Source organism: Nuphar pumila, chromosome 11 (genome assembly GCF_984573655.1).
Source record: "Nuphar pumila chromosome 11, dmNupPumi1.hap1.1, whole genome shotgun sequence".
Classification (NCBI taxonomy): domain Eukaryota; kingdom Viridiplantae; phylum Streptophyta; class Magnoliopsida; order Nymphaeales; family Nymphaeaceae; genus Nuphar; species Nuphar pumila.
The window spans coordinates 31,331,805-31,358,922 of NC_143259.1; the positions used below are offsets into that span (position 1 = coordinate 31,331,805).

General features: G+C 43.1%; 1 protein-coding gene across 4 annotated transcripts in view; it reads right to left on the reverse strand.

Annotated features, from left to right (window-relative positions):
- Positions 1 to 27,118, reverse strand: part of LOC149822215 (trafficking protein particle complex subunit-like protein) — a 183,416-nt gene that overhangs the window by 22,420 nt on the left and 133,878 nt on the right. For 2 of the 4 annotated variants that reach the window (XM_089980716.1, XM_089980713.1), the window contains one exon: positions 4,550 to 4,663. The exons of 1 other annotated variant lie outside the window; for it this stretch is intronic. In XM_089980716.1, coding sequence (XP_089836842.1) covers positions 4,550 to 4,663 — 114 coding nt within the window. Of the gene's footprint in view, positions 1 to 908; positions 1,084 to 4,549; positions 4,664 to 27,118 lie in introns of those variants that run through there. One more of the 4 variants, XM_089980715.1, reaches the window with a different exon arrangement.

Sequence of the window (27,118 nt, forward strand, 5' to 3'; positions counted from 1 at the left end):
ACCGACAAACTGCTCCTTTTCAAAAAATGCAATTTTTGGGCCAACCGAAACTGGAATTCAAAAAAGTGACATAATGTTGCGCTCAGCATGTCGAGACGCATCCAACGACATATTACACGAATATCAAATTCTGAATTTCGCTAAAAAATAAACCAAATTTAGCTCGAATTTAAAAGTCGAAAATTAAACTTTTTCTTGCATTTTGATGGGCTCGTCTCGGCCTAAATGGTGAGACCTAGGCTAAGCCCAGACTCAAAAGCATCGGTTAAAAATCGAGGTTCAAATGATTTTTTTCTCAAACTTGGCCAAATTTTTGAAAAACCAGAAAATGACTAAGTATCAAAATATGTGATATTACATCCCTACGCCCTTAAAAGAATTTTGTAAACCAAATTAAAACGTAACGACTAAGTGTGGGTATACATCTAAAACATGCAAATTTTCGCAAAATTAAACCCCGATCGATCCTACACCCTTAAGATTGATCTGAACAATTTTATTCATACAATTACCTCAAGATTCTTAATTCACACTAAAAGAGAATTAATTATTAATGCAATCAAGCATAAGAAATTCAATGCTGAAATAAAAGTATTAAATGACCTTACCAATTAAGGAGAATGCTCTGAATCACGAGACACGGCTTGCTGACACTTCAGGACAGGGCTCAAATACCAAAATTAAAAACTTAAATGCTAAGAAAATGGTAAAAATGTAAGATTTTGTGGTAACTGTAATACTAAACCTGTAACGACCCCAACTCATACCCAAGAAAAAGTGCAATTTTTTTTTAGAATCAATTGCGGAAATCTTCCCAAAGACCCGGGGCCTTTACAGTTCCACCACAACTAGGAAACTCTACACACCACAAGGAATCTTACACCCATCTTTCAATCCAAACCCAAACTGAATCAACTTTATAAATTAAGAAATCATAGTCATAAGACAATTAAATAAGAACATTAGAGTGCATAAAAGAAAATAAAAAGAAAGAGCCCCGTTGTCCATCAAAGTTTGTCAAACAGTCATGTGATCCTCTCGTAGCTCCTCTCATGAGCAAGTCGGCTCACTGGGCATCTGAGGCTGCAAAAAACACAAAAAGTCGGGTGTCAAAATCCAACGAATTCTGCGTATGAATCACTCTAATGAAACAAATAAACATAAAGAATACAAATATGATTTATGCAATAATTTAGAAGGATGCTACTATAATATTTTTCATGATTTTATAAACAGTAAAGACATTCATCATGCAACAAGATACAATATCATAAAATCCAACCATGCATCATAAGAAACCCAAATAAATATGCATGATCTAATGCATAACAGGAAGATGTATCATGTCAGTGCACATGTATGAATAAATTATTATTTTTATCAAGTTCTCTTATTATATGCATGTCCCTATTAAAATACACACAATTTAAGTTTCTCTTTTTATTATAGTTGCCCGCGGATACACCAAACGGGTAAGAATTCTCGAGGTCAAGTAAGGTCCACAAAATAGCTTATCACACAAGTTGTATTTTATTACTAGGTTCCAAACTTAGCCCTCGACCGAAATAACCTTCAGAACATTAGACCAACCATCTAATATTAGGACACCAGAGACCACCTATCCACGAGTGTCACTTTTCTTGGTATACCAAAACAACAACTGTATCTACGCATCACCACAGGCAAATTGGCAAAAACTCCCTAAAACTGTGGCCAGGAGAAAAAACTTCAATATCGAGTTCAGGGGCAACATCGCACACAAAATTTTTGTATCATTTCGGTTTCTCTAAAATCGCAACTCCAAAAGTCTCATATGAAAGTACATTACACTGCTCTTTTTCTTTACGTTATTATTAATAGTTGTCTTATTAATTTGCAATTCAACATGTCAAATTAATATAACAAATTTGCATCAACAAGTATGAAGTTCATCACAGGACTCGAGCCCGTGTAAAAATAAATAACAGTGCAATATAAAGAAAAATATCAAATGTGATTTTTGTAATGCATAAACAAAAGTAAAGGAGCAAATCAAGCTCAGAGCTCACCAGACCCTCGATGATCCACTGATCATCGATGCATCTTATGCAATGATGTCACATGCTTTCAAATGCACATTCATATATACCAATTTAACCAATTTAACAATGTGCATGAAATATAACCTTCATATGCATGTGTTCACTATTCATGTGCATGTGCTTTTATGAAACCATTCCACAAACATGCTTTCGTTCATGAATTATCTCAACTTGGACAAGTGAACAATCCATGCATTTATGTACATGCAAAACACATTAAATCACGTATGCACATGCACTCAAAATACACTTCATAAAGCATAATGATTAAGCATGTCTCATCAATTTAAGCATATGAAACCTTTCATTCATAACATGTATTAAAATCAGCATACATGTACGTAACCAAGATCTGGAAATTTAACATGCATACTAAATATAAAATTCCAGATTTACATAACACCCCGTGTTAAAATATATAATTTTTGAAGTTGGCTTAATAAGCCTAGCCAACACGGACTCGGCTTAAAGCCCATTGTATTCTTAAGCTTCTTAGAAGCTATGTCACACGGACTCGGCTAGGGGGTCAACACACCCGCATCGACACGCCCCGACATGGGTGTGAACACGGGTGCGGCTTCGGACAAGGGGTGGACTCGGCCAATAAGGGGTGGACTCGGCCAATAAGTGTTGGACTCGGTCAATGCACCTGGGAGAGGGGAGGCAACCTCTTGCAGGCGTCTCCGACAAGCCGAGAGACGAGGAGGAGGGGGGGGGGTCGGGATTTACCAGAGGGGAGTAAGGCCGCTGACAAACAAAAGAGGACGAGGGAAGGAGAAGAAGAAGATCACAGATGAAGAAAAAGAAGACATGGAGAGGGGGAGAGGTCACCTGAGAAGGTTGTGGCGACGTGGCTCTGACGACTGTTGTCGGCGAGGAGAATCCGTGGAAGAGGAAGGAGGAGATACTGGTCGGGTGTGTCTGCCGAACACAAGGAGGAAGAGGGTGACAGAGGGGGTACGAGCAAGGGAGGAGAAAGGGAGGTGGCCGGCAAGGGCTCCGGCGAAGTTGCCGGAGCGGGGGCAGTGATGGTCGGACAGGAGAGGATAGAGAGCAAGCGGCAGAGGTGGGGAGGGTTTTCTCGAATGAGAAAACCCTAACCGCCTTCTGTTGCTTTATAAAAGCATGGAGGGGGGGGGATCTTAACCCGGGTTAGGTCTGGACCCGTCCCGGGTCCAATCATTTTTTTCTATATATATATTAAAAAAAAATTATATCCATAGAGCCGAGTCCCCTTGTCCAAAATTTTTGAAATTGCGCCGCACCGGTACCCGCACCCATATGACATAGCTTAGAAGCTATTTTTTTAATAAAGTTATATAATTTTTACATTACTCTTGCCTCTTTTTGAGAACTATGGAATCTTTTGTGTGTGGTGTGCCTTAGTGCACTAGTTCCTTGTTTGGAGATTATGTGTTTTTGGTGACTTCATCACCTTTTTGGAAAACATTCACACTTCATTACACATATATCTTCATCAGAAATAGGACTTACAATCATAGCTAACTAATCTGAAACACTTAATTTTATTTACCCCTGCCTAGGCTCTTGACTAGATGAGCACTTACCCCTGCCTGGGCTCTTGCAACATGACAAATTGATCACCTCGGGATGTGTGCCTATAATTTTCTTATAGGAAAAGATAAGAGAGAATAATGAGAGATGGGAAAAGAATCTTGGATGGTGCCTCCCTCTCTAGGTCATGTCCTCTTTTATATTAATTATGTTGAAAGATTACAAAAATGCCCTTTTACATAACAAGATGACACATTATTACACTAATGTACAAATGAAAAAAATATCCATAACACACAACACAACTACATCTCTAACAAAGCTTGCCATCCCCCATTTGAGCAATGGGAAGTTTTAGATTCTGTATAGAAGCCACAGGTAAACATGGATCAAATGACTCCCCTTCTCTTCACTCTTTACATAATAAAGAGTATCCTCAGAGAAGGTAACATCAAAGTATCAGCCTAAAGTACCACAAATATTTATAAGACCTAAATAGTAAGACATGAACACAATATTATTAGCAAAAGGGTTTCATTATACCAAAAATAAGGTATCAATCATGCCAAATAAATACTGAAAGTATCTAAGAAACCGCCACTTGTACGAAATGCAAAAGCCAAGTCAATAATTTAGAGAGAGACTCGCATAAGCATTATTGATTTTTTCTTAGCATGGCCTGCAGAAGCTTCATCAAATTTTCTATTTTATTCCTAAGCATGTTTGCAATAAGATATCTTAATAATCTACATAAAATGCATAACCATTGCAAAAAAAAAAAGTCAGCAAGTTCAGCGTGTTAATATCCAAAGCAGTGAAAGCAAAGACAATGAGACCATAACTTCAGAAATTAATGTCTTTCATTCAGTGGATATGCTTCATGATGGTACGGTGAGATACAATTGAATAACTACTGTCAATTGCAAAGGAATCAAATCAAGCTGATGCTTTACCAACGTCCAATGACCATTAGCCATGACAACTTTCTCCTGAGAACTATCCTCAGCCATGAACACTTCAAATGGGCCCATTTTTTTATCTGTGTGGTTTGTTAGGGATAAATGAACCTGAAATGGCATAAAAAATATTTATAACTGAAATATTCTAGCTGCTAATTTCTAAACACAAGTTGAATAATCTTCACTTACTGCAAACATGGATATAATACTATATAATACAAAGTTTGAGCTCTGAACAGCCAAACATCTTTATACAAAGATACAGAATATTCGAAGAAAACTCATGGACAATGGAAGCTCAAAGCTATTATCTCCCATAATCAGCTCAGAGAAGAAAGTAGGCAAGTAAAAAGCTTTCTGCCAAGATAGAAAAAAGTACAACAATCAGAGAATCAGATTAATGGTCAAGGATCTGTGGGATAAGTTGTCAAGAATACAGAACCAAACGAGACCACCTACTTGGATATTATGTTAAACCATTCTGGACGGATTTGAAAAAAGTTCAATGAATCACTGATATGTATTGACAAAGCAATCAAAATTTTGTGACATCCAATGTATTAGTTGCTTGAAATTCAAGTGTTTAATCAAAAGTTTCAGCAACAAAAGAAATGCACATCCTGAAGAAAAGACTTTGTTGCAAATAAAAATGACAACAGAATTGCTTACTAATAAATATGCACTTATTACAAATCAAGATGCAAGTCCAAGCATTAAAAGTTCATGTCTAGGCTATGATATACAAGATATTGGCCAGTCTGTCAGCTATTTGGAAAAACATTTGCTATTATGTTGTGTCGTGTCGTACCAGGCTCACATGATCTGTTCAATGGTAAAAGGACATGGAGACAATAGTGTAGGTGATGATGACAGATTGTATAACACAGAAACCTTCCTGAGATTGGCACATAAGCCTCCTAGTAGACTATACCTAATTGATCTTGTTACAAAGTGAGGTCTATTTTTTTCTATTCTTCCAATTGATTCTACCTTGACTGGGCATTTTACACGTGTCTATATCTTATGTATATAGGGGTATTTTTGGCATGTACATCTTGTTCCCTTTTTTTGCATAATGTTATTAACCTGTGTGAGGGCATGACTCATCATGAGTGAACCCCTCTTTTTTCTATTGTCTCCCACATTCTGATGGGGGAGCCTTATCGACGGGGCGACGTAGGACAAAAAGAGGAGTGTCTTAAAACTTTTCCAAGTCAATAAACAGTAGCAGACATTGCTACTGATTTTTTACTAGAAAAATGGCAGAATCCAGGAAAACTCCCAACAAAGAAAAGACAGCAGATAAAAAGACCTTATCAACAGCGTATAGCACGCCGAAAATTGACAAATAGGTGCCCAGATATGGCCCCTGGAACACTGCTAAAATAGGTGCTGAACGGGTGCTGCTGCCCCTGTTCCGACTGATACTACCTATTTTTTGGGGATTTATACTGTAAATCGGGAAAACAGTAAAAAGAACAGAGAAGGAGGATTCTGTTATCTTTCCAACACCACTAAAATCACAGCGATCCGATGAGCGAGTGGGGAGATAAGCCTTCAGGAATGCAAACTGGTCGATTGTTTTACATAACAGGGAAAGCACTTCAGCGTAATTTTGGATTGGAGAAACGACAACCCCAGAGGGACTTTCAACCCCGATACAGAACTGGTCGAACCCAAATCTAGTTCTCAACTTTTCAACGTGTAACACCCCCACAATCTTGGACTTGTAAGTTTTTAGGAAAATTTTGAAAGCCTTATAATCATTCTTTTATCAGAGTTTTAAATAGTAATCATTCTTTTCAGCAAAAAATGGTGTTTTGAAATAACAAGTCAACAGACCTTGGGCGCATTACTTGCAAACCTTTCATTTACACAATGGGTTCGTAACTCCATACATTCATTGAAACTAAATAGATTCAAAACAAGGTTTTAAAGTTTATACGAAAAGTGAAATTTCAAAGAAATCATTTTTACCAAATTACAAATGATGTCCTCAGGAGCGAAACGTCAGGGAAAGAGTCTCATCTTGATATCACGTTGTCTTTTTTTTTGTTTAATTTAACTTGGGCCGGCTCAACCGAACCACTCGGCTGAGCCATGTGGCTTGGCAGGCCCTTGCCAAGCCGGCTCGACTCAGTCCAACCAAGCCTAGCAGACCTATCAGCACAGTGATAGGTCTGGCCAGACCGGCCAGCCAAGCCATGCTTGGCTGGCCGATTCGGCTAGACCTTGAGGTCCAGATAAATAAAAAAACTCCCTGGGTCCTCAAATGACCCGATTTTCCATTTTTTTTCTATAAAACTAAACATAAACTAAGCATATTCATATGAATGGAAAGCATTTATTAAAACATAGTCAAATTTACTCATGCATGCATTTACAGATTTATGACCCAAATATGTATGCTTAAACATGAATACATTCATGTATGATCATAGACAAATCTAAACATATGTGTGTTCAAAAATCCAACAGGAATATTAAATCTGTGTGTGAATACTTATTCAAGTTTTCAATGAGCATGCCATTACATACACGTTTTCTACAAAAAATACATGCATACACCATGGCTTTCATATGCTTTTTCATGCATCAACAATATTAGTATGTAAACACAAAAAAATTTATTTCTTGCCATAAAATAAATTCTGTTTTAGCCCAAAAATAACTATGTACAAAAATTTTAGTTTTGAAAGAATGAAAAGAACCATAAACGTATATGTGAAAGGGGATCCATGGATTCTCTTCTGTGTATTTTAGAGTGATCCCATAAATCTACTCTTCTACCATGGTTTACACCAAGGTATAGCATGAGAATCGAATCGGTATTTGATTTCTCACTCATTTCAAGAGAGCGTACCCATACCTTTGTAAAAATTGAAAAATAATGAGCAATGGTGGAAAATGGGCTTGGATGGTTGGAGAAGAAGGTCCTCCTTCCTCTTTCTTACTTTCCCTTCTCTCTTTTTTTTTGTTTTTTTTATATATAAAGAGGGTGAGAGGGGGTGACGCCCCCCCCCCCTCTTCTCCAGCCCTCTTTAGATGGCTGGAGAAGGGAGTTTCCAAAATTGAAACTCTCCCTTATTTCCAATTTTTTTGAAACTCCTCAAAAGTTGACTTTTCCACATTTGGTATTTTTTTAACTTTCCAATTCTTTTAAAAGTCTCTCTTAACCTCTCTTAAGTAAGAATAAGGACTCTTTTAAGAAGTCCTACGCAGCCGTAAAATAAAATTCGGAATTAATATAATATAATATAATTAATTAAAATTATCTAAATGCTTCCAAAAATAGCCAAATTAACCCAGAAGGCTTCTTAACCTTATTAAACTACAAATTACAGCTTTTTATTGAATTTAAAGCTAGAAAAACTTTGGGCTTGGATTTGGATTTGGATCTTAGATCCAAATCCAAAAACCTAAAAAGAATTTGGACTGGACCAGATTAATATGGGTCTTGGTTAGAGTCCAGATCCATATTAATTTGGATCAAAACTATTGGATCCAATCTGATCCAAATCCGGATCCAGTTCGACAAACTACTCAATTTTTTAAAAAACGCAATTTTCGAGCCAACCATAACCCGAATCAAGGAAAATAAAATATCGTTGCGCTCAGAATTCTGAGACACATCCAACGACATATTACACTAATATCAAATTCCGAATTTTGCCCAAAAAATAACCCGAATTTCGCTTGAATTTAAAGGTCGAAATTAAAACTCTTTATCTCGCTTCGATTGGCTCATTACGACCTTGTCGATGGGACCTAGGTCAAGCCCAGACTCAAAGATATCAGTTTAAAAACCGAGACCCAAACGATTTTTCTCTCTGACTTAGACAAATTTTTGACAAAATATAAAAATAATTAAGTATGGAAATGCGTGATATTACATCCTCCCCCGCAATGTTCTTTATCGGGCAACCGTTATTATAGTACTTTTATTGATAGTTATTCCAGATATATTTTTTATGAAACATAAATCTAAGGTGTTCAAGATTTTTCGTTTATTCTGTGCTTTAGTTTGTAATCAATTCTCATCTAAAATTCAACATTTCCAATGTGACGGTGGAGAGTATTTATCAAAGGAATTTACTAAATTTCTCCAAGATAATGGAATAAGTCGTCGAGTATCTTGTCCACACACACTACAACAAAAAGGTGTCACGGAAAGAAAACACTAACACATTGTAGAAAGTGCATTGAGCATGTTACATGACACCCATATTCTTTTAAGGACGGAAGCCTTTCATTCCGTTGTGTATGTCATTAATCGATTGTCGATGAAATTGCTAGCAAATCAATCTCCTTATTTTACACTCTTTGGGGTTCACCCTGACTATAATGAATTGTGAGTGTTTGGTTGTATATGCTATCTTCATATTGACAGATCTCAATGTGACAAGTTCGAAACAAGACGTGTAAGTTTGTTGGATATGCTGATCAATACAAAGGTTATCATTGCTACGACCCCACTACTAGCCACATCAAAGTTTCACAGAATGTTGTGTTTGACGAAACTCATACTGATAGCTCAGAAAGTGTAGAAGAACACAGCATGGATGCTGAAGGTTATCAACCATGGCTCACTACTGAAGTGTTTGATCAAATGGCGATGCACGACGCTTCCCCATGTCATACACTATCTGCTGAACGGAATAACAGAGATGTACACCCACAAAGGGAAGAGTCGCCAAATACACACGATACTACTATGCCCGTTGTTTCAGATAATACAAAGTTTCAAGGGGCGAAACTAAGACAATGCTCAGCGAACTAGTGTGCCACCCATGAGGCTTGAGAGGATTCGTCGTCCTATTGAAAGATGGGTCAGTTATGACAACTTCTCTACAGACTTACAAATGTTCATCTCCCAGATTGAAAAGCAGAATGAACCTATCAGTTTCTCACAAGTATCTATATCACTCAAATGGGTTGAGGCCATGAATGAGGAAATGAAAGCTTTACATGAGTGTGGGACTTGAGAGATTATTCATAGACCATCGGACAAAAATATGGTAGGGTCTAAATGGGTCTATAAAATAAAGTATAAACTTGATGAATCTATCGAATGCTACAAGGCGAGGCCAATAGCAAAAGCTTTCACTTAAGAATAAGGGCAAGATTATGACGAGACCTTTAGTCATGTGGTCAAGATAAGAACTATTCAATTAATTTTGTCTTTGTCAATTCAGTATGGATGGACTCTCAGCCAGCTCGATGTCAAAAATGCATTTTTGCATGGCAGTCTAAAAGAAGAGGTGTATATGGAACAACCCTCTGCTTATGCAGAACATAGCCCCAACACACATGTTTGCAAACTACGAAAAGTCATCTATGGGTTAAAGCATGCCTCTCGTTCATGGTTTGACAGTTTTTCCCTTGAAGTTCAGTGACATGGTTTTATTCGATCTCATCTCGTTCACTGTTTATTTTCCGCGATCGTAAGGTACACACCTTGATTCTTATATATGTGGATGATATTATTCTTACTGGAAATTCTGATGAACACATAGAAGCTACCAAGGTCTTACTGAGTCGACAGTTTAAGATGAAAGACTTGGGGGTCTTGCGTTATTTCTTGGGGGTTGAGGTGGATCAACATGATGGATTTTATCCACTCCCAGTGTACTAAATCATAAGCTTAGTTCCCAGGATGGGAAAGCATATGAATACTCCAGGCAATGTCGCAGTCTTGTGGGTATGCTTTAATATTTCACTTTCACTAGACCAAACAATGTGTATGGAGTGAACTAAGTCTCACAATTCATGCATGACCCTAAAACTGAGCATATGAATGTTGTTAAGTGTAACGCCCCAAAATTTCAAACTTGTAAACCTTTCAGAAAACAGGTAAGAGAATAGAAAAAATCTCTTTCCTTTCAGAGTTTGTTTAAAAAATCAGCGGAAGACTATTCTTTTCTCAAATTCAAAAACGCAAGCTGATAACTTTGGGCCCGTTAGCTAAAAGAACCAAAACTCACAATCCATGTTACTTGCAAAACACTTGAAAAAACCACTTTCATTAAAAGAAGTTCCCAAATAGTACAAAATTCGGATATCCCAAGGAAAATCCGTTACAAAATCCAAAAAACATCCAGGATACGAGCTAAGAGCAGAAAAAGGAAATCTTGAAGTCATCTTGCCATCGCCCATGGTGTACCTAATCATCACATGTACTCATAGAATGTGTTAGTTTCGCGAAAAACTAGTAGGTGCACAAGAGAGACTACAGGAAAATGAATTAAGTACATTTAATTCAGCACGCTAAACAATTTAAAGCAGATATACTGTCAAAACGCATGATTCATTTAATCGTAAGTTGTGAACTACCACGCAACAAGCAAGTCTCATGACCCATCAACCAATGTGAACAGACTTTAAGTTTCGATATTACTGACCTGCGGCTACGCGCAGACAAGTCGTAGAAGCAACTGAGAGTAGTTCGAGTGTCTGTTATTCAATGTATTTTCAATAACCCGAATAGCTAGTTGAGTCTGCTCCTAAGGGAACGACTTTAGCCGAGAGAGGATTCCCCAAAGGCAGGTACTTGGCAACTGATGCATCCAACTTCCGCAGAAGTCTATGGGATCTACCACATAGGATAATGTCTGATAGTCCCTTCCCCTAACTCCAATGACTGGAGAGGTCGAATCTTTGCCCGTGGGGTGGTTGTCAACAACCTGTCCATTGGAGTTTCGTATCGATCTATCCTCTCCCTTGATAGACTACAAGAAGAGAATGAGTGCGTCAAGGGTAAATTAACTGACGACTCATTTTATATGCTCTGGTCTTTTGACCAAATGAGCATCTTACCTGTGAAGGTGATCCCATTTTTATGTGTTTACAGCATTATGCATTTAGCATTGTTCGAGGTCGCACGACCGTCTCATCCGATCATCGCAGTACTAGCGTGCAATGCACGACTACAAGTACTATAGGATGAAAGGGGTATAGTTCCTTAATAGGAGCCTCAACAAAAGTGTTTCACAAAGATGTAATGTTTCTCAAACTTTACTTTTGACATTCTTTATCTTTTGAAACAGCTAACAGCTTGTACCAACATTTGACATGCAATTTTCTAAAATCTCATCCGCTATCGTGGTATCTACATGCCTCGCATGACTCGATACCGGCCTCGATGAACGGGATACAGATTTCTCAATAGAACCCCCGCTAAGAAGTTCGCTCAAGCCCCAATTCGAAGTTACCCGAGATATGTCGAATAGACAAACAGAACCAGCCAATCATATCCTTCCAAATACATTGATTTGGGGAGTCTTTGATGCTTTTATGCAGTTCCCTAAATACTCGAGTATACTTTGCAGGACTGCTCACTCGAAAAGCCAGGATCCCTACTAGAGATCCCTCTCCTTAGACGAGGATGTATCGTTAAGCACCCGACTCAACTCTTGTCGCAAGAGGGAGAGTGATAAATGTCTCTTGCATCCTCCACGAGGATGCCTTTTATAGAACATGCAATAAGCGAAAACTTGAGTGTCATCTGCAATGGAAATGCAATAACGAAACATTTGCAAAAGCAGGAGCCTGGGCGCAAAGCGCGACGACAAAGTAAAGACATGACAGAAAGTAAAGGACAATGATCGTGAAACCGCGTCCTTGAGTTAAATGTGTACTCGTATAAATATATATGCATATATATTTATTTAATTGTCCTTTTTTGTTAATTAAACTCAATTCAATTGTCCAAGTCCTCCGTACAATCTTCCCCTACTTTGGGGAGCTGCGAGATTGCTGGTGTATGCGGGTATAAGCAATTAACGGGTCGGGTCGCGGGGCGCGAGCGGGATCCGTTGTACGAACTGTAAAAGCAAGACGTCAACATGCTAAAGGTAAAGACGACAGATGCGTTGTCGCTATCCTAACGTGAAAAAAACAGAGGCAGGAGCATCGTGCCCCTGCGAACCTGTTGAACGCGAAAGAAGCAAGGGCAGGGGTAGCGAGCCCCTGCTGTCAGCAAACAACATGGAGGCAGGGGGTTGCACCCCTGCCGGTCGACGGTTCAAGCAAAGGTAAGGGTTGCACCCCTGCCTTCCGAAAAATCAGACAGAGGCAGGAGCTGCGCCCTTGCCTTCCGAAAATGAGAGTAGGCAGGGGCAGACCCTGCCTAACAAAAACAAGGGAGGCAGGGGGCTTCATCCCTGCCTGCCGAAGGAGCAAGGAGGCAGGGGTGAAGCCCCTGCCCTTCAATCAAAAAAAAAGAAAAAGGCGGCGAGGGGGCTTCACCCCTACCTACCGAAAATATCGGAGGTAGGGGCGACGCCCCTGCCTACTAGAAGGAGAAGGCGCAGAGAGGAGGCTCGGCCCCTCCCCTGCAAAACGAGTGCACAGGGAGGGGCTTGGCCCCATCCTTGCCAAAGGGTACGCAGGGAATGGGCTCAGCCCCTCCCTTGCATACAAGGGGTACAGGGAGGGGGCTCCGCCCATTCCCTATCGCTGGAAGGTGCAAGGAGGGTCGCAGCCCCTCCCCTGAACAATGAGGGTGCAGAGAGGGGGCTCGACCCCTCCCTTGGCCCCAGGGAGCACAAGGAGGGCTCGGCCCCACCCTTGCCAAAAGGAGACGCAGGGAGTGGGCTCGACCCCTCCCCCGCCAAATACGGCACGCAGGGAGGGGCTCGACCCCTCCCTTGCAAACCGAGGCATCGGGAGGGGGTTGGGCCCCTCCCTCGCATAACACATCGCAGGGACGGGGCTCTGCCCCTCCCCTGCGATTTAAGGCAGCAAGGAGGGGGCTTTGCCCCTCCCTTTCAATTGAGCGAGGCAGGGAGGTGGCTCGGCCCCTCCTTGCGCAGACGGAGAAGTGAGGGAGAGAGAGACAGAAGGAAAAGGAGAAGAAGAACGAGGGGAACGTACCCGGAGGTTGCCGAAAGAAGCTCATCAGAAAGGAGCCTGTCGGAGGAAGGGGGGTCGCCGGTGGCCGCTACTCGGCAGACGCGAGGGGAGGGGGGGGGGGGGGGGGGGCGGGTAGAGAGAGAGAGAGAGACGATAGAGCAAGAGGGGAAAGGGGGTTTCTATTTGAAACCCATCCCCTGCCTCGTTGTCTTTAGAAAGCACAAGAAAGGCGGTGGCCTCAGGTTGGGTCCGGGTTGGGTTCGGATCCGACCCGAATCCAAGCCTCTTTTTTTTTAGGTTTTTATATCCTACCCTCCTTAAAATAATTTCGTTCGCGAAATTTTCATTGCATTCATTGGTCAAAATACAAGTCAGGGTATTTTTCCCTGATATCTGACTCAGGCTCTCATGTACATTCATTTATTTCATGGTGTTGCCAACGTACTTTTACAAGAGAAATCGTTTTTTATCTGAGCACTTGGTCTCGACGATCAACGATTGCCACAGGTCTTTCCTCGAACGTCAAGTCATTTTAGATGTCCACATCATCGTAATGAATGATGTGCGATGGGTCGTGAACCTATCTTTTCAACATAAATACGTGGAAGACGTTGTGGATCTGAGCGTACCAAGGAGGCAGCGCAACATGGTAAGCCGCCTCACCGATCTGATCCAAGATCTCAAATGATCCGACGAATCGGCGACTCAGCTTTCCCTTCTTTCCCGAACCGAAAAATGCTCTTTGTAGGAGATACCTTAACAAAAACCATATCTCCCGTTAAGAAAATAAGCTCTCGACGCCGACGATCGGCGTAACACTTCTGCCAAATTTGCGCGAAACGCAGTCGTTCCCTGATCATCTGCACTTGCTGAGTATAGTGTTGTAGCACTATTGGTGAATCCTGCGTCCATTCATCAACCTCGTCCCAATAAACAAGTGATCGGCAAGGCTTCTCGTACGAGGGCATTCCGATGCTCGCATGATAACTGTTATTGTACGCGAATTCTGGCAATCCGGTATGAGAGTCCCATTCTCCCTTCCAGTCCATCATGCAAGCTCGCACCATGTCCTCCAAAGTCTGAATCGTACGTTCAGATTGTCCGTCAGTCTGAGGGTGGAAGGCCGTGCTGAATTTCAGTTTTGTGCCCAAGGCCAACTACAGTTGCGCCCAAAACCTGGAGGTAAACCTGACGTCACGATCGAAGATGATTGACACAGGAACACCGTGCAATCTCACAATCTCCCGGAGATAGAGGTCCGCCAAGTTGTCCAGTGACTGACTGAGACAGATAGAGAGGAAATGCGCTAATTTAGTGAGTCAATCCACGATCACCCAAATCGCGTCGTGTTTCCTCCGCATCCTCGACAAACCGACAATGAAGTCCATTGTGATGTCCTCTCACTTCCATTGTGGAATCTCCATCTGCTGCATCACTCCACCTGGTCGTTGGTGCTCGATCTTAATCTGCTGGCAAGTCAAGCACTTTGAGACGTACTCGGCTACGTCTCGCTTCATTCATCTATACCAATATCTGCGCTGCAAATCTTTGAACATCTTCGGGCCGCCAGGGTAAATCATGTAGTTGGACTTATGGGCTTCTGCGAGAATCTCATCTCTCAAAATAGGATCTTTTGGCACCCAGAGACGATCCTTATGCCATACACCTCCTTCTTCACTCAGACGGAAGGGGGTATCGGCCCGCTACGCTAGAGCCTTTAGCTTTTCGTACTGCACATCGATTTTCTGTCTGACAAAGATCTTGGACAATAGCTTAGGTTGAGTTACCATGCTAGAAAGACTGATTGAATTTTGAGTGACCGCAAACGGTTTCCACGATACCAGATCCTCGATCAGCTTTCACCCAACGAATAACAAGTTAATGGAAACGCTGGGAGACTTGCGTCTCGGAGCGTCAGCCACGACGTTCGCCTTTCCTGGGTGGTAGGACAGGGTGAAGTCATAATCCTTGAGGAATTTCAGTCAATGTCGCTGCCTCATATTTAGCTCCTTCTGCGAGAACAAGTATTTTAGGCTCTTATGATCTGTAAAAGCCTCGAACCGCTCCCCGTATAAATAGTGTCGCCATATCTTCAATGCGAAGACCACCGCTGCTAACTCCAAATCATGAGTCGGATAATTCTTCTCATGAATTTTAAGTTGGCGCGATGCATAGGCGATCACTCTATCATTCTGCATTAGGACACAACCCAAGCCTATCCCGAAAGCATCGGTGTAGATCACGAAGCCACCTTGACCCGAAGGTAGGGCCAAAATAGGAGCAGTCGTAAGATGTTCCTTCAACATCTGAAAACTGCTTTTGCACTTGTCCCACACGAACTTAGCTTCTTTCTTTAGGAGCTTCGTCATGGGTAGAGAGATCTTAGAAAAGTCCTAGATAAATCTTCGATAATACTCAGCTAATCCAAGAAAACTCCTGATGTCACGAACATTCCTTGGCTGCTGCCAACTCAGTACAACCTCCACCTTCGCTGGATCGACGGACACACCTTCCTTGGAGATGACATGCCCCAAAAACATGATCTTCTCGAGCCAAAACTCGCACTTGGAGTACTTAGTGAACAAACGCTCCTTTCGCAAGGTTGCGAGAATAACTCTAAAGTGCTCACGATGTTGCTCCCAGTTGTCTGAATACACCAGGATGTCGTCGATGAACACGATCACGAAAGTGTCCAAAAAGGGTTTGAACACCCTGTTCATGAGGTCCATGAAGGCTGCAGGAACATTAGTGAGTCCGAAAGGCATGACCATAAATTCGTAATGCCCATATCTGGTCCGAAAGGCCGACTTGGAGATATTATCTCCGTTAATTATGAGCTGATGGTACCTAGATCTAAGGTCAATCTTTGAAAAAATCTTGGCCCTCTGCAACTGGTCGAAGAGATCCTTGACGCGTGGCAACGGGTACTTATTCTTTATTGTTGACTGGTTGAGCATCCGATAGTCGATGCACAACCGCAATGAACCATCCTTTTTCACGAACAAAACAGGAGCTCCCAAGGGCGAGACGCTGGGGTGAATGAATCCATGATCCATCAACTCCTGCAACTGCTTCTTGAGCTCCTCGAGCTCTGCCGGTGCCATCCGATATGGAGCTTTTGAAATTGGTGCAGTACCCAGCAACAACTCGATATTGAACTGCACCTCACGAGGCGGAGGAAGTCCTGGCAGCTCCTCTGGGAAGACGTCTGAAAAATCTCGAACCACCTCCAAGTCTCCGATCAGGACTCGCATCGGCTTGGACTGGATGACTATGACCAAGAAAGCAATGCATCCCTTCCTCAGGTAGTTTTGCGCCTTTAGCGACGAAATCAACTTGCTCGCCCGAACGGGTTTCACGATCTTGAATTCCACCATGGGCATTCCTGATGGAGATAAGACAATCCTTCTATCTTGGCAGAAGATCTTGGCATGATACTTGTTCAGCCAATCCATGCCTAAGATGATGTCAAATTCCGTCATATCTAGCAGGATAGCACAAGTCGATAAATGTCGATCTGCCAAGATTAAACTCGACAAAATTTACCGAAATAAAAGAGTGTGTAGCACCACAATAAAAAAACACAAAGGCCGCTTGGTTAGCGACAAAAAGGTTACCTTGCACTAGGTCGCCCTTGGTCAACTGCTCGACCTTGGCGGTGTAGACGCGTCCTGGCGCCTTCTTCTAACCGCTCGACAGCGGTTGCGGCGATTGATGCTGTTGTGGTGGCCGAGGGAGCAGAGGTGCTCCGCTGTTCTGCCTGAGGTCATCAGCCGCTTTTTTGCGACATTCGCGGAGGTAGTGGCCCATCTTGCTACAATGCAGGCATCCGCTTGTCTCGAGCGGGCACGCTTGCCAAAAGTGAGATCGTCGGCATCTAGGGCATACAATGCTAGCCTGCTGCCTGGCGAGAAGGTTGCCCTGAGGCCGTTGACGCTTCGAAGGAGGAAACTGTTTCTTTTCTCCTTCGATCTTCATGAGAAAGAACGATCGTTTGCTTGGGCCGCCAAATGTGTCTTCGGCTCACCACCCACAGCGGGTGGCTTCCTGCTTTGTGCACTCTTAGAGTGCTCCCAAGCTTCACTCAGAAGGGTGGCAGCATCAACTGCCGCAGAGAAAGTCGAGGGCATAGTAGTTAGGACCCGATACATGAGCCCCTCCTTCAGCCTCCTAATAAACTTTCCTGCCCGCTCGCGATCATCTGTGAACAGGTTGGGGCAGTAGGGTTCTAAACTCCGAAATTTGGCGATGTAATCCGTCAAACTCGAATTGCCTTGGCTGAGACCCAAGAACTCCACCTTCCTCTCCCTCGCATGAGGAGAGAAGTAGTTGTCTAAGAAAGCTTTTAATAAAGTTTTCCAAGGAATTGGTGAAATTCTCAGAAACGGCACACCCCGGGCCATGTCCCACTAGCTGCGGGCATTGTCCTTCAGCCTAAAGGTCTTGTATAACGTCTTCTTGTCATCGGGGACTGACAAGACCTCAAACACTCGTTCCACCTCCTTTACCTAGTTCTCGGCCATATCTAGGTGGGGCCTACCAGTGAAGGTCGAGGGGTCAAGCTTCAACAATTTCTCATACGTCACTGCGATATGCTGGCTTGGTTCAAGAAAGGGCGCTTGATCCCTTTGGGAACGAATCTGGTCTGGCATAGCCTTAGTCAGGGTATTTAGGGAATCCATCACGAAACTCTACTATTCTGACCATTCGTCAGCAGAATCTTTGTTCGAGTTCCTTACCATCCTTGAAGTAGACAAGGGATACCAAAAGTCAAAAATTTCAGGAAGCTCGAGATAGAAGTCAAAAACATTTGTACTATTCATGCGTAACAAGAGTATTTTACAAAAAACCAGCAATGCTGGTACATAAGCAGAACGTGCCAAGCCACTTAGCTTAACAATGCAAAATACAACTGCAAAACAAGAGAAATTATATACTCACAGCGCGATGCAGATGCTCAATGGTCAAGAATCCTTGCTTCCCTTAGCTCTGACGCCCAAAAATTTTAAACTTGTGAGCCTTTCAGAAAACAGACAAGAGAGTAGAAAAAATCTCTTTCCTTTTAGAGTTTGTTTATAAAATTAACGAACCGTTAGCTAAAAGAACCAAAACTCACAATCCATGTTACTTGCAAAACACTTGAAAAAGCCACTTCCATGAAAAGAAGTTCTCAAATAGTACAAAATTCGGATATCCTAAGAAAAAACCGTTACAAAACCCAAAAACATCTAGGATGCAAGCTAAGAGCAGGAAAAGTAAATCTTAAAGTCATCTTGCCATCGCCCGTGGTGTACCTAATCATCACCTATATCCATAGAATAGGTTAGTTTCACGAAAAACTAGTAGGTACACAAGAGAGACTACAAGAAACTGAATTAAGTACATTTAATTCAGCATGCTAAGCAGTTTAAAGCAGATATGCAGTTAAAGCAAATATGCAGTTCAAAACACGTAAGCAGTTCAAAGCAGGTAAGCAGTGCAACTGTCAAAACGCACAATGACGATTCATTTGATCGTAAGCTGTGAACTACCATGCAACAAGCAAGTCTCATGACCCATCAACCAATGTGAACAGACTTTAAGTTTCGATATTACTGACCTGCGGCTACGCGCAGACAAGTCGTAGAAGCAACTGAAAAGTAGTTCGAGTGTCTGTTATTCAATGTATTTTCAATAACCCGAATAGCTAGTTGAGTCTGCTCCTAAGGAGACGGCTTTAGCAGAGAGAGGATTCACCAAAGGCAGGTACTTGGCAACTGATGCATCCAACTTCTGCAGAAGTCCATGGGATCTACCACATAGGATAATGTCTGATAGTCCCTTCCCCTAACTCCAATGACTGGAAAGGTCGAATCTTTGCCCGTGGGGTGGTTGTCAACAACCTGTCCATTGGAGTTTCGTATCGATCTATCCTCTCCCTTGATAGACTACAAGAAGAGAATGAGTGCGTCAAGGGTAAATTAACTGACGACTCATTTTATATGCTCTGGTCTTTTGACCAAATGAGCATCTTACCTGTGAAGGTGATCCCATTTTTATGTGTTTACAGCATTATGCATTTAGCATTGTTCGAGGTCGCACGACCGTCTCATCCGATCATCGCAGTACTAGCGTGCAATGCACGACTACAAGTACTATAGGATGAAAGGGGTATAGTTCCTTAATAGGAGCCTCAACAAAAGTGTTTCACAAAGATGTAATGTTTCTCAAACTTTACTTTTGACATTCTTTATCTTTTGAAACAGCCAACAGCATGAACCAACAATTGGCATGCAATTTTCTAGAATCTCATCCACTATCGTGGTATCTACATGTCTCGCATGACTCGATACCAGCCTCGATGAACGGGATACGAGTTTCTCAATAGAACCCCCGCTAAGAAGTTCGTTCAAGCCCTAATTCGGGGTTACCCGAGATATGTCGAATAGACAAACAGAACCACACAATCACATCCTTTCAAATACTTCGATTTGGGCAGTCTTTGATGCTTTTGCGCAGCTCCCTAAATTCTCAAGTCAACTTTGCAGGACTGCTCACTCGAAAAGCCAAGATCCCTCTCTTTAGACGAGGATGTATCGTTAAGCTCCCGACTCAACTCTTGTCGCAAGAGAGAGAGCGGTAAATGTCTCTTGCATCCTCCACGAGGATGCCTTTTATAAAACATGCAATAAGCGAAAACTTGAGCGTCATCTGCAATGGCAAGGCAATAACGAAACATTTGCAAAAGCAAGAGCTTGGGCGCAAAGTGCGATGGCAAAGTAAAGACATGACATAAACTAAAGGACAAGGATCGTGAAACCGCGTTCTTGAGTTAAATATGTACTCGTATAAATATATATATACATATATATCTATTTAATTGTCCTTTATTGTTAATTGAACTCAATTCAATTGTCCAAGTCCTTCGTGCAATCTTCTCCTCCCTTGGGGAGTTGCGAGATTGCTGGCGTCTGCGGGTGTAAGCGATTAACTGGTCGGGTCGCGGGGCGCGAGCAGGATCCGTCGTACGAACTGCAAAAGCAAGACGTCAACATACTAGAGGTAGAGACGACAGGAGCGTTGTCGCTGTCCTGACGTGAAAGAAGCAGAGGCAGGGGCATCGTGCCCCTACAAACCTGCTGAACGCGAAAGAAGCAGCGGCAGGGGCCGCGAGCCTCTGCTGACCTGCTGTCAGGAAACAACGGGGAGGCAGGGGGCAGTACCCCTGTCTGTCGCGGTTCAGGCAAAGGCTGCGCCCTTGCCTTTCGAAAAATCGGACAGAGGCAGGAGTTGTGCCCCTGCCTTCCGAAAATGAGAGTAGGCAGAGATTGTGCCCCTACGTGACAAGGTAGAAGAGAGGCAGGGGTAAAACCCCTGCCTAACAAAAACAATGGAGGCAGGGGGCTTCAACCCTGCCTGCCGAAGGAGCAAGGGCGAGGCCCCTGCCCGTCGATCAAAAAAGGGGGGGAGGCAGGGGGCTTCACCCCTACCTGCCGAAATTAGTGGAGGCAGGGGCGACGCCCCTGCCTACTAGAAGGAGAAGGCGCAGGGAGGGGGCTCGGCCCCTCCCCCGCCAAACTGAAGGTGCAGGGAGGGGCTCGGCCCCTCCCCTGCAAAACGAGTGCACAGGGAGGGGCTTGGCCCCATCCCTGCCAAAGGGTACACAGGGAAGGGGCTTAGCCCCTCCCTTGCATACACGGGGTATAGGGACAAGGCTCTGCCCCTTCCCTGTCGCTAGAAGGGTAGGGAGGGTCGCAGCCCCTCCCCTGAACGACGAGGGTGTAGGGAGGGGCCTCGACCCCTCCCCTGCTAAAGGTGGTGCAGGGAGGGGGTTCAACCCCAACCTTGGCCGCAGGGAGCACAGGGAGGGCTCGACCCCTCCCCTGCCAAAGGAGACGCAGGGAGGGGCTCGACCCCTCCCCTACAAACAGAGGCATCGGGAGGGGGTTGGGCCCCTCCCTCGCAAAACACATCGCAGGGAGGGGGCTCTGCCCCTCCCTGCAATTTAAGGCAGCAAGGAGGGGGCTTTGCCCCTCCCTTGCGATTGAGGGAGGAAGGGAGGTGGCTCAGCCCCTCCCTGTGCAGACGAAGAAGTGAGGGAGAGAGAGAGAGACGGAAGGAAAAGGAGAAGAAGAATGAGGGGAGCGTACCTAGAGATTGTCGGAAGAAGCTCGTCGGAGAAAGGGGGTCGCCGGTGGCCGCTACTCGACAGACGCGAGGAGAGGGGCGGGGGATCGGGTAGAGAGAGAGACAAGAGAGGCGAGAGAGCGAGAGGGGAAAGGGGGTTTCTATTTGAAACCCCTCCCCTGCCTCGCTGTCTTTAGAAAGCACGAGAGAGGCGGTGGCCTCAGGTTGGGTCCGAGTCGGGTTCGGGTCCGGATCCGACCCGAATCCAAGCCTTTTTTTTAGGTTTTTACATTAAGAGAATCCTTCGATATTTAAAAGGAACTCTTAGAGATGGTCTAGTTTATCATCAGTCCAAGTCCAAAGGGGAGCAACACCAACTGAATGTATACACAGATGCAGATTGGGCTGGAGAGACAGATGACAGACAATCGATTTCTGGATATTATGCCTTTCTTGATGAAACTTGATAGCGTGGAGTAGCAAGAAACAACTTGCAGTTGCATGATCCAGTACTGAAGCTGAGTATCGATCTATGGCAGCTGCTACACCATAGGCTACATAGCTGAGACATCTTTTGACTGAGGTTGGAGAATATATTCTGCCCACCACTCTCTTATGTGATAATCAGAGTGCCATACAGATTGCCTTCAATCCCATTCACCATAGTCGCACAAAGCATATAGATTTATTGAATCAGCCTATGTTCCCACGGCTGATTAAGTGGCATATTTGTTCACTAAGGGCCTTACCAGTATACGCTTTTCGTTCTTAAAGAACAAGTTGTCCATGGTGCAAAACCATACACAACTTGAGGGAAGGTATTGAGAATGTATATGTTTATACGGGTTTGGGTCTGGATCCAATGTTTCTTTTGTATTCTTTACCATGATTGATGCTACCGGGTCTGGACTGATGTAACACAAACCCGATCCAACTTGTATTATATTTATATCATTGAATATAGGGCATGATCCCACATTGGGAATCGCGCCACTCATTGTCGCCCCTCTCTCTCTCAATCTTTTTTCTTTTCTGCAGTGGCTGGACACTGGTGCATGAATTTTGATAGGATTTTGATGCCATCTTGCAATCACATGTTGCTCTGAGTTAATCATTACATGTACCCATAAAATGGATCAGTTTCATGAAAAACTGGTAGGTGCACAATTATAATAATTTAGAACAAAACTAACATATGCATTTATTTCATACATGATATTTAATTCAACATAAGTAAAATGAGCATGCTAATAATATTCAGTGCCAAATTAACATATACGTTCATTTCACGGTATGCAATTAAAATGAACATGCTAACTTTGTTTCGATATTAACTGTCCTGAGGGTACGTACAGGAGGAAAACGTAGAAACATCTGAGATTGTTCGGGGGTTTATTATGCTATGTATTTTCGATACCCCGAACAGCTAGCCGAGTCCATTCCTAAGGAGACGGTCGTTGACCGAGAGAGGATTCCCTAAAGACATTCGTGGCAACGGATGCATCCAACTTCTGCAGAAGTCCATGGGATCTACCGCCTAGGATAATTTTTGGTAGTCCCGTCCCCTAACTCTGATGACTGAGGACACCAAGTCATTTGCCTGAGGGGTTGTTGTTAACAACCCGTCCATCGGAGTTTGTGTACCATCACATCCTCTCCCTTGACAGAAACAAAGAGGCGAATGGATACGTCAGGTTGTATTTTAATTAACGACCTATTCTACATGCTCTAGTCTTCCAAACTAGTCCGAGCATTTTTCCTGTGAAGGCGATCATCACCATTTATGTGATTTCAGCAATGTGTATTTTGCACGCCACGAGGTTTCCATAAACCTCTCACCCACTCATCATAGTACTAACATGTCGTGCATATATGATAGTATTGTTACGATGAGGGGGGTATTGGTTTCTCAAAAGAAACCCCAATTCAATTGTTTGGTGAAAGAAACGATATACCATTTTAGTTTAGTTTGACATGAAATGGTCTTTTGAAACACTTTTATATCATTGTGCACTTTGCACGATATGAGATCGCCACAAATCTCTCATCCAGTTATCGTAGTATCAAACATGCGGTGTAGGCCTTGCGATACCGCTTACGATAAAAGGGGTATGGGTTTCTCAAAAGAAACCCCAACCAAACACATTCACATGCTCCCATCCGAGGATATCCGGGTCATATCAAATATTAAACCGAAGTTAAAAAATTTTCTCCTATCATGGCGCTTTGGGCAAAAACTGGTTGCAATTAGGCAACCCCCAAGTATTTGAAACTTGCTTTTCAAAACTACGCATTTTTGGGATGCTGGATTCTCGCAAGAAAACCTTTTTCTTTAACGTTTTTGCGCACAATCATGAATCCGTGTCTTTTGTAAAAGCACAAGCATGATACAGGGTAGGATAGAATACGCGCTTGCGTGTCTAACGTGGTTGCATCTCTGTATAAATAATATATATTACATAATGCAGGTCTGTGCACATTTCAACGCGACGACAAACTATAAAGCAAGACTCGATGTATAAAACCGCACATAGAGTTAAATAAATGCATAAGCAGAGCAAGAGGTACGAAATCATACCTGGCTAAATAAATGTGTAAGCAATGCACGAGGTACGAAACTATACCCTGGCTAAATAAATGTGTAAGCAATACACGAGGTGCGAAACTGTACCTCGACTAAATAAATCCGTAACCAGTAGCCTGTGCACGTGATAGCGCGACGACAAAGTAAATGACATAAAACAATGCTTGATATGTGAAACCACATATCGAGCTAACTAAATGTGTAAGCAGAAGCCTATGCACGTAAAAATGCGGCAGCAAAGTAAATGACATAAAGAAAAGAGGACAATGATCACAAAACTGCGTCCTTGAATTAAATGTATATATATATATATATATTCAATTACAAGTTTTTCCCCTACCTTGGAGAATGTCGACTTTACTGATGTTTTTGGGCGTAGGTGATAAGCGGCCCGTGTCTCGGAGCACGCATAAAATCTGTTACAACGATAGGTTGCACTAAAGGGCTCGTCGTACTGCGTAAAAGAAAAGGAATCACGCTCGTGTTGCAGGGGCCCTGGGATCGATTGGTTGGCCCAGACAGTGAACGGGATCGAGCCTGGGCTCTGTCCTGCTCTGACAAGTGCGGACTGGGTTGGGTCCAGCCTGAGCCCAGAAGTAAGAGGGCAGGGTTGCGCCCTTGCCTGCTGGCCAGAAAAGTGAGGGAAGGGCTACACCCCTGCCCGCTAGCCTGGAAAGGAAAAAGGAGGGCAGGGGTCGTGCCCCTGCCCGCTAGTTGGAAAAAGAGGGAGGGGGCAAGGACCACACCCCTGCCCACCGGTTGGTTAGAGAAAGGGAGGGTAGGGGCCTCCCCCTGCCCGCCAGCCGAAAAAAAGAGGCGGCAGAGGCATCACTGTTGCCTGCTTGCCAGAAAAAAGGAGAGCAGGGAGGGAGGAGGGTCGGCGCCCTCCTACCGGTGCCAAATAGAGAGGCCAGTGCCAATCAGAGATGTCGGAGGGCCGGTGCCCTCTGGTCGATGCCAAATAGAGAGGTCGGAGGGTCGGCGCCCTCCGATTGGTGACAAAAGAGAGGCCAGAGGGCTAGCGCCCTCCGATCGATGCCAAACACACACACACACACACACACAGAGAAGAGAGGGGTGACACCCCTCCCCTACGAAAGGAGGACACGAGAGAGAAGGGGGGTTGCGCCACTCCCCTGTTAACCAAGACAGGGAGCGAGAGAGAGAAGGGGGGGAGAGGCAGGAGGTCGGTGACCTCCTGCCGATGCCTTCACAAAGAGAACAAAGAGGGACGGGGAAAAGAGAGAGAGAGACAGCAGGGAAGAGAGAGGGTGTATTTGGGAGAGAGAGGCACAAGGGGAGGTCTCCGGTGCAAGCAGGGCTCTAGCGAGGGTCCTGTCGGCGAGCCGAGGGAGGAAGAGGAACGGGGTGAGAGAGAGCGGGGAAGAGGGGAGAGAGAGAAACACGGGGAGCTCCTTTTCGTAAAAGGAGAGCCCCCCGTGCTTAAATAGAAAAGCATGTGGGTTTTTTCAGGTATGGATTCGGATAAAAAATAAAAAAGATTCTTTGAGTCGAGTTCTACAGACTTAGCTATAGTTATTGGTATATCAAGAAAGTGGCGTCAATGGATGTTGATTTCCTTGTCGTCTCGACATTAGGTGATGATTCTTAATGTTCTAATTGATGGTGATGATTCTTGATATGAGGAACAAGTGTAAGACCCTGTAATTAAAATACAAATTGTGTAAAGCTACGACTGAGAATTGCCTTGAACCTCGGGAACTTTGCCCATTTTGAGTATCCGCAAGTTTGTAAGAAAGTGAAAATTAAATTTGTGCATTAAATAGGGACATGTATGCAAAAGCAATTTTGATAATTTAACTTAAAAAGTTATTCATGCATCCCTAAATGTTCAATTTAGCAAGAAATTGTTGATTGTATGCTTGAACTATTTAAATGGTAACTTTGTTATGATGATATGTTGTGATTTCTCTTAAACTTAAGTTTGATTTTATCTATGTTAAATTTCTTACTATTAGAAATTTAGAGGATCTCGTACGAGAACTTCGGTTCTTACCCATTTTCTAAAAATGTTTTTCAGGTAATGAGGCTCCGTGATGATAGGACTGGGTGGCTGAAGGACTCGAGGTTTATGGTTAGGTGGCCCGGGTTCTAACGTACACTTAATCAACTGGATTTGATTTGAACATTTATTTAGAATCTTAGTGACATTATTTGATTTAGCAAATAAAATTTTGGTTCATGGTTTAAGTTGATTCTATGTCTGAAATGGTTGATGGGTTATGAATATTAAATTTGTAATGTGCCCCTAGTCCTTGGGAGGTTTTCCGTAATTGTTTAAAAAAAACACATTTTTCAAGGGTTGGTTTTGGGTCGTTGCACTCCTATTTCTCATCAAGGCAGGAGAATTCCCACATGTTACATCTGCAAAAAGTCAGGTCATGTTAAAGCCAACTGCTGGTTTAAAGATGACCCAAGGTATTCTAGAGAGACATTCACAAGAAAAGAATGCAACAAATAAATCAAGAGGATCAAGGACATAACAAAAGTTACCAGTGGACAAACAACTTTTGTTGGCTGCCATAGCCGAGCTGAATTTGAAACAGAACGATCAGGGAGTTTGGTATGTCGACTCGGGAGCAACGAACCAGATCATTGAGGATGGAAGTAAATTTAAAACTTTGGCTCCTTATTTTGGTAGAGATAGAGTTATTACTGGAGAGAGCTCTCGTCACCCCATCACCCACACTAGAAAAATTTTGATTCCAATGTCTAATTCTAATATTCATTTGTCAAATGTTTTTCTTGTCTCCAATATAAAAAACACCTTGTTTCCATTTCTAAACTCGTATGATACAAATTCTTGCATTATTTTTACTTATGTTTATGTGAAGGATCTTCACATGAAGAGTACGTTCATTGAAGGAAAAAGACAGAAGAATATGTATCTCTTCAAAGAAAATCCATTGGTCCGTGTTCCAATCAAGTCAGCGGACAAATCCATAAGCTCTTCTTCTTGTTTTGTGAATGCGTCGGAGTCACGTCAGCCAAGAGTATGG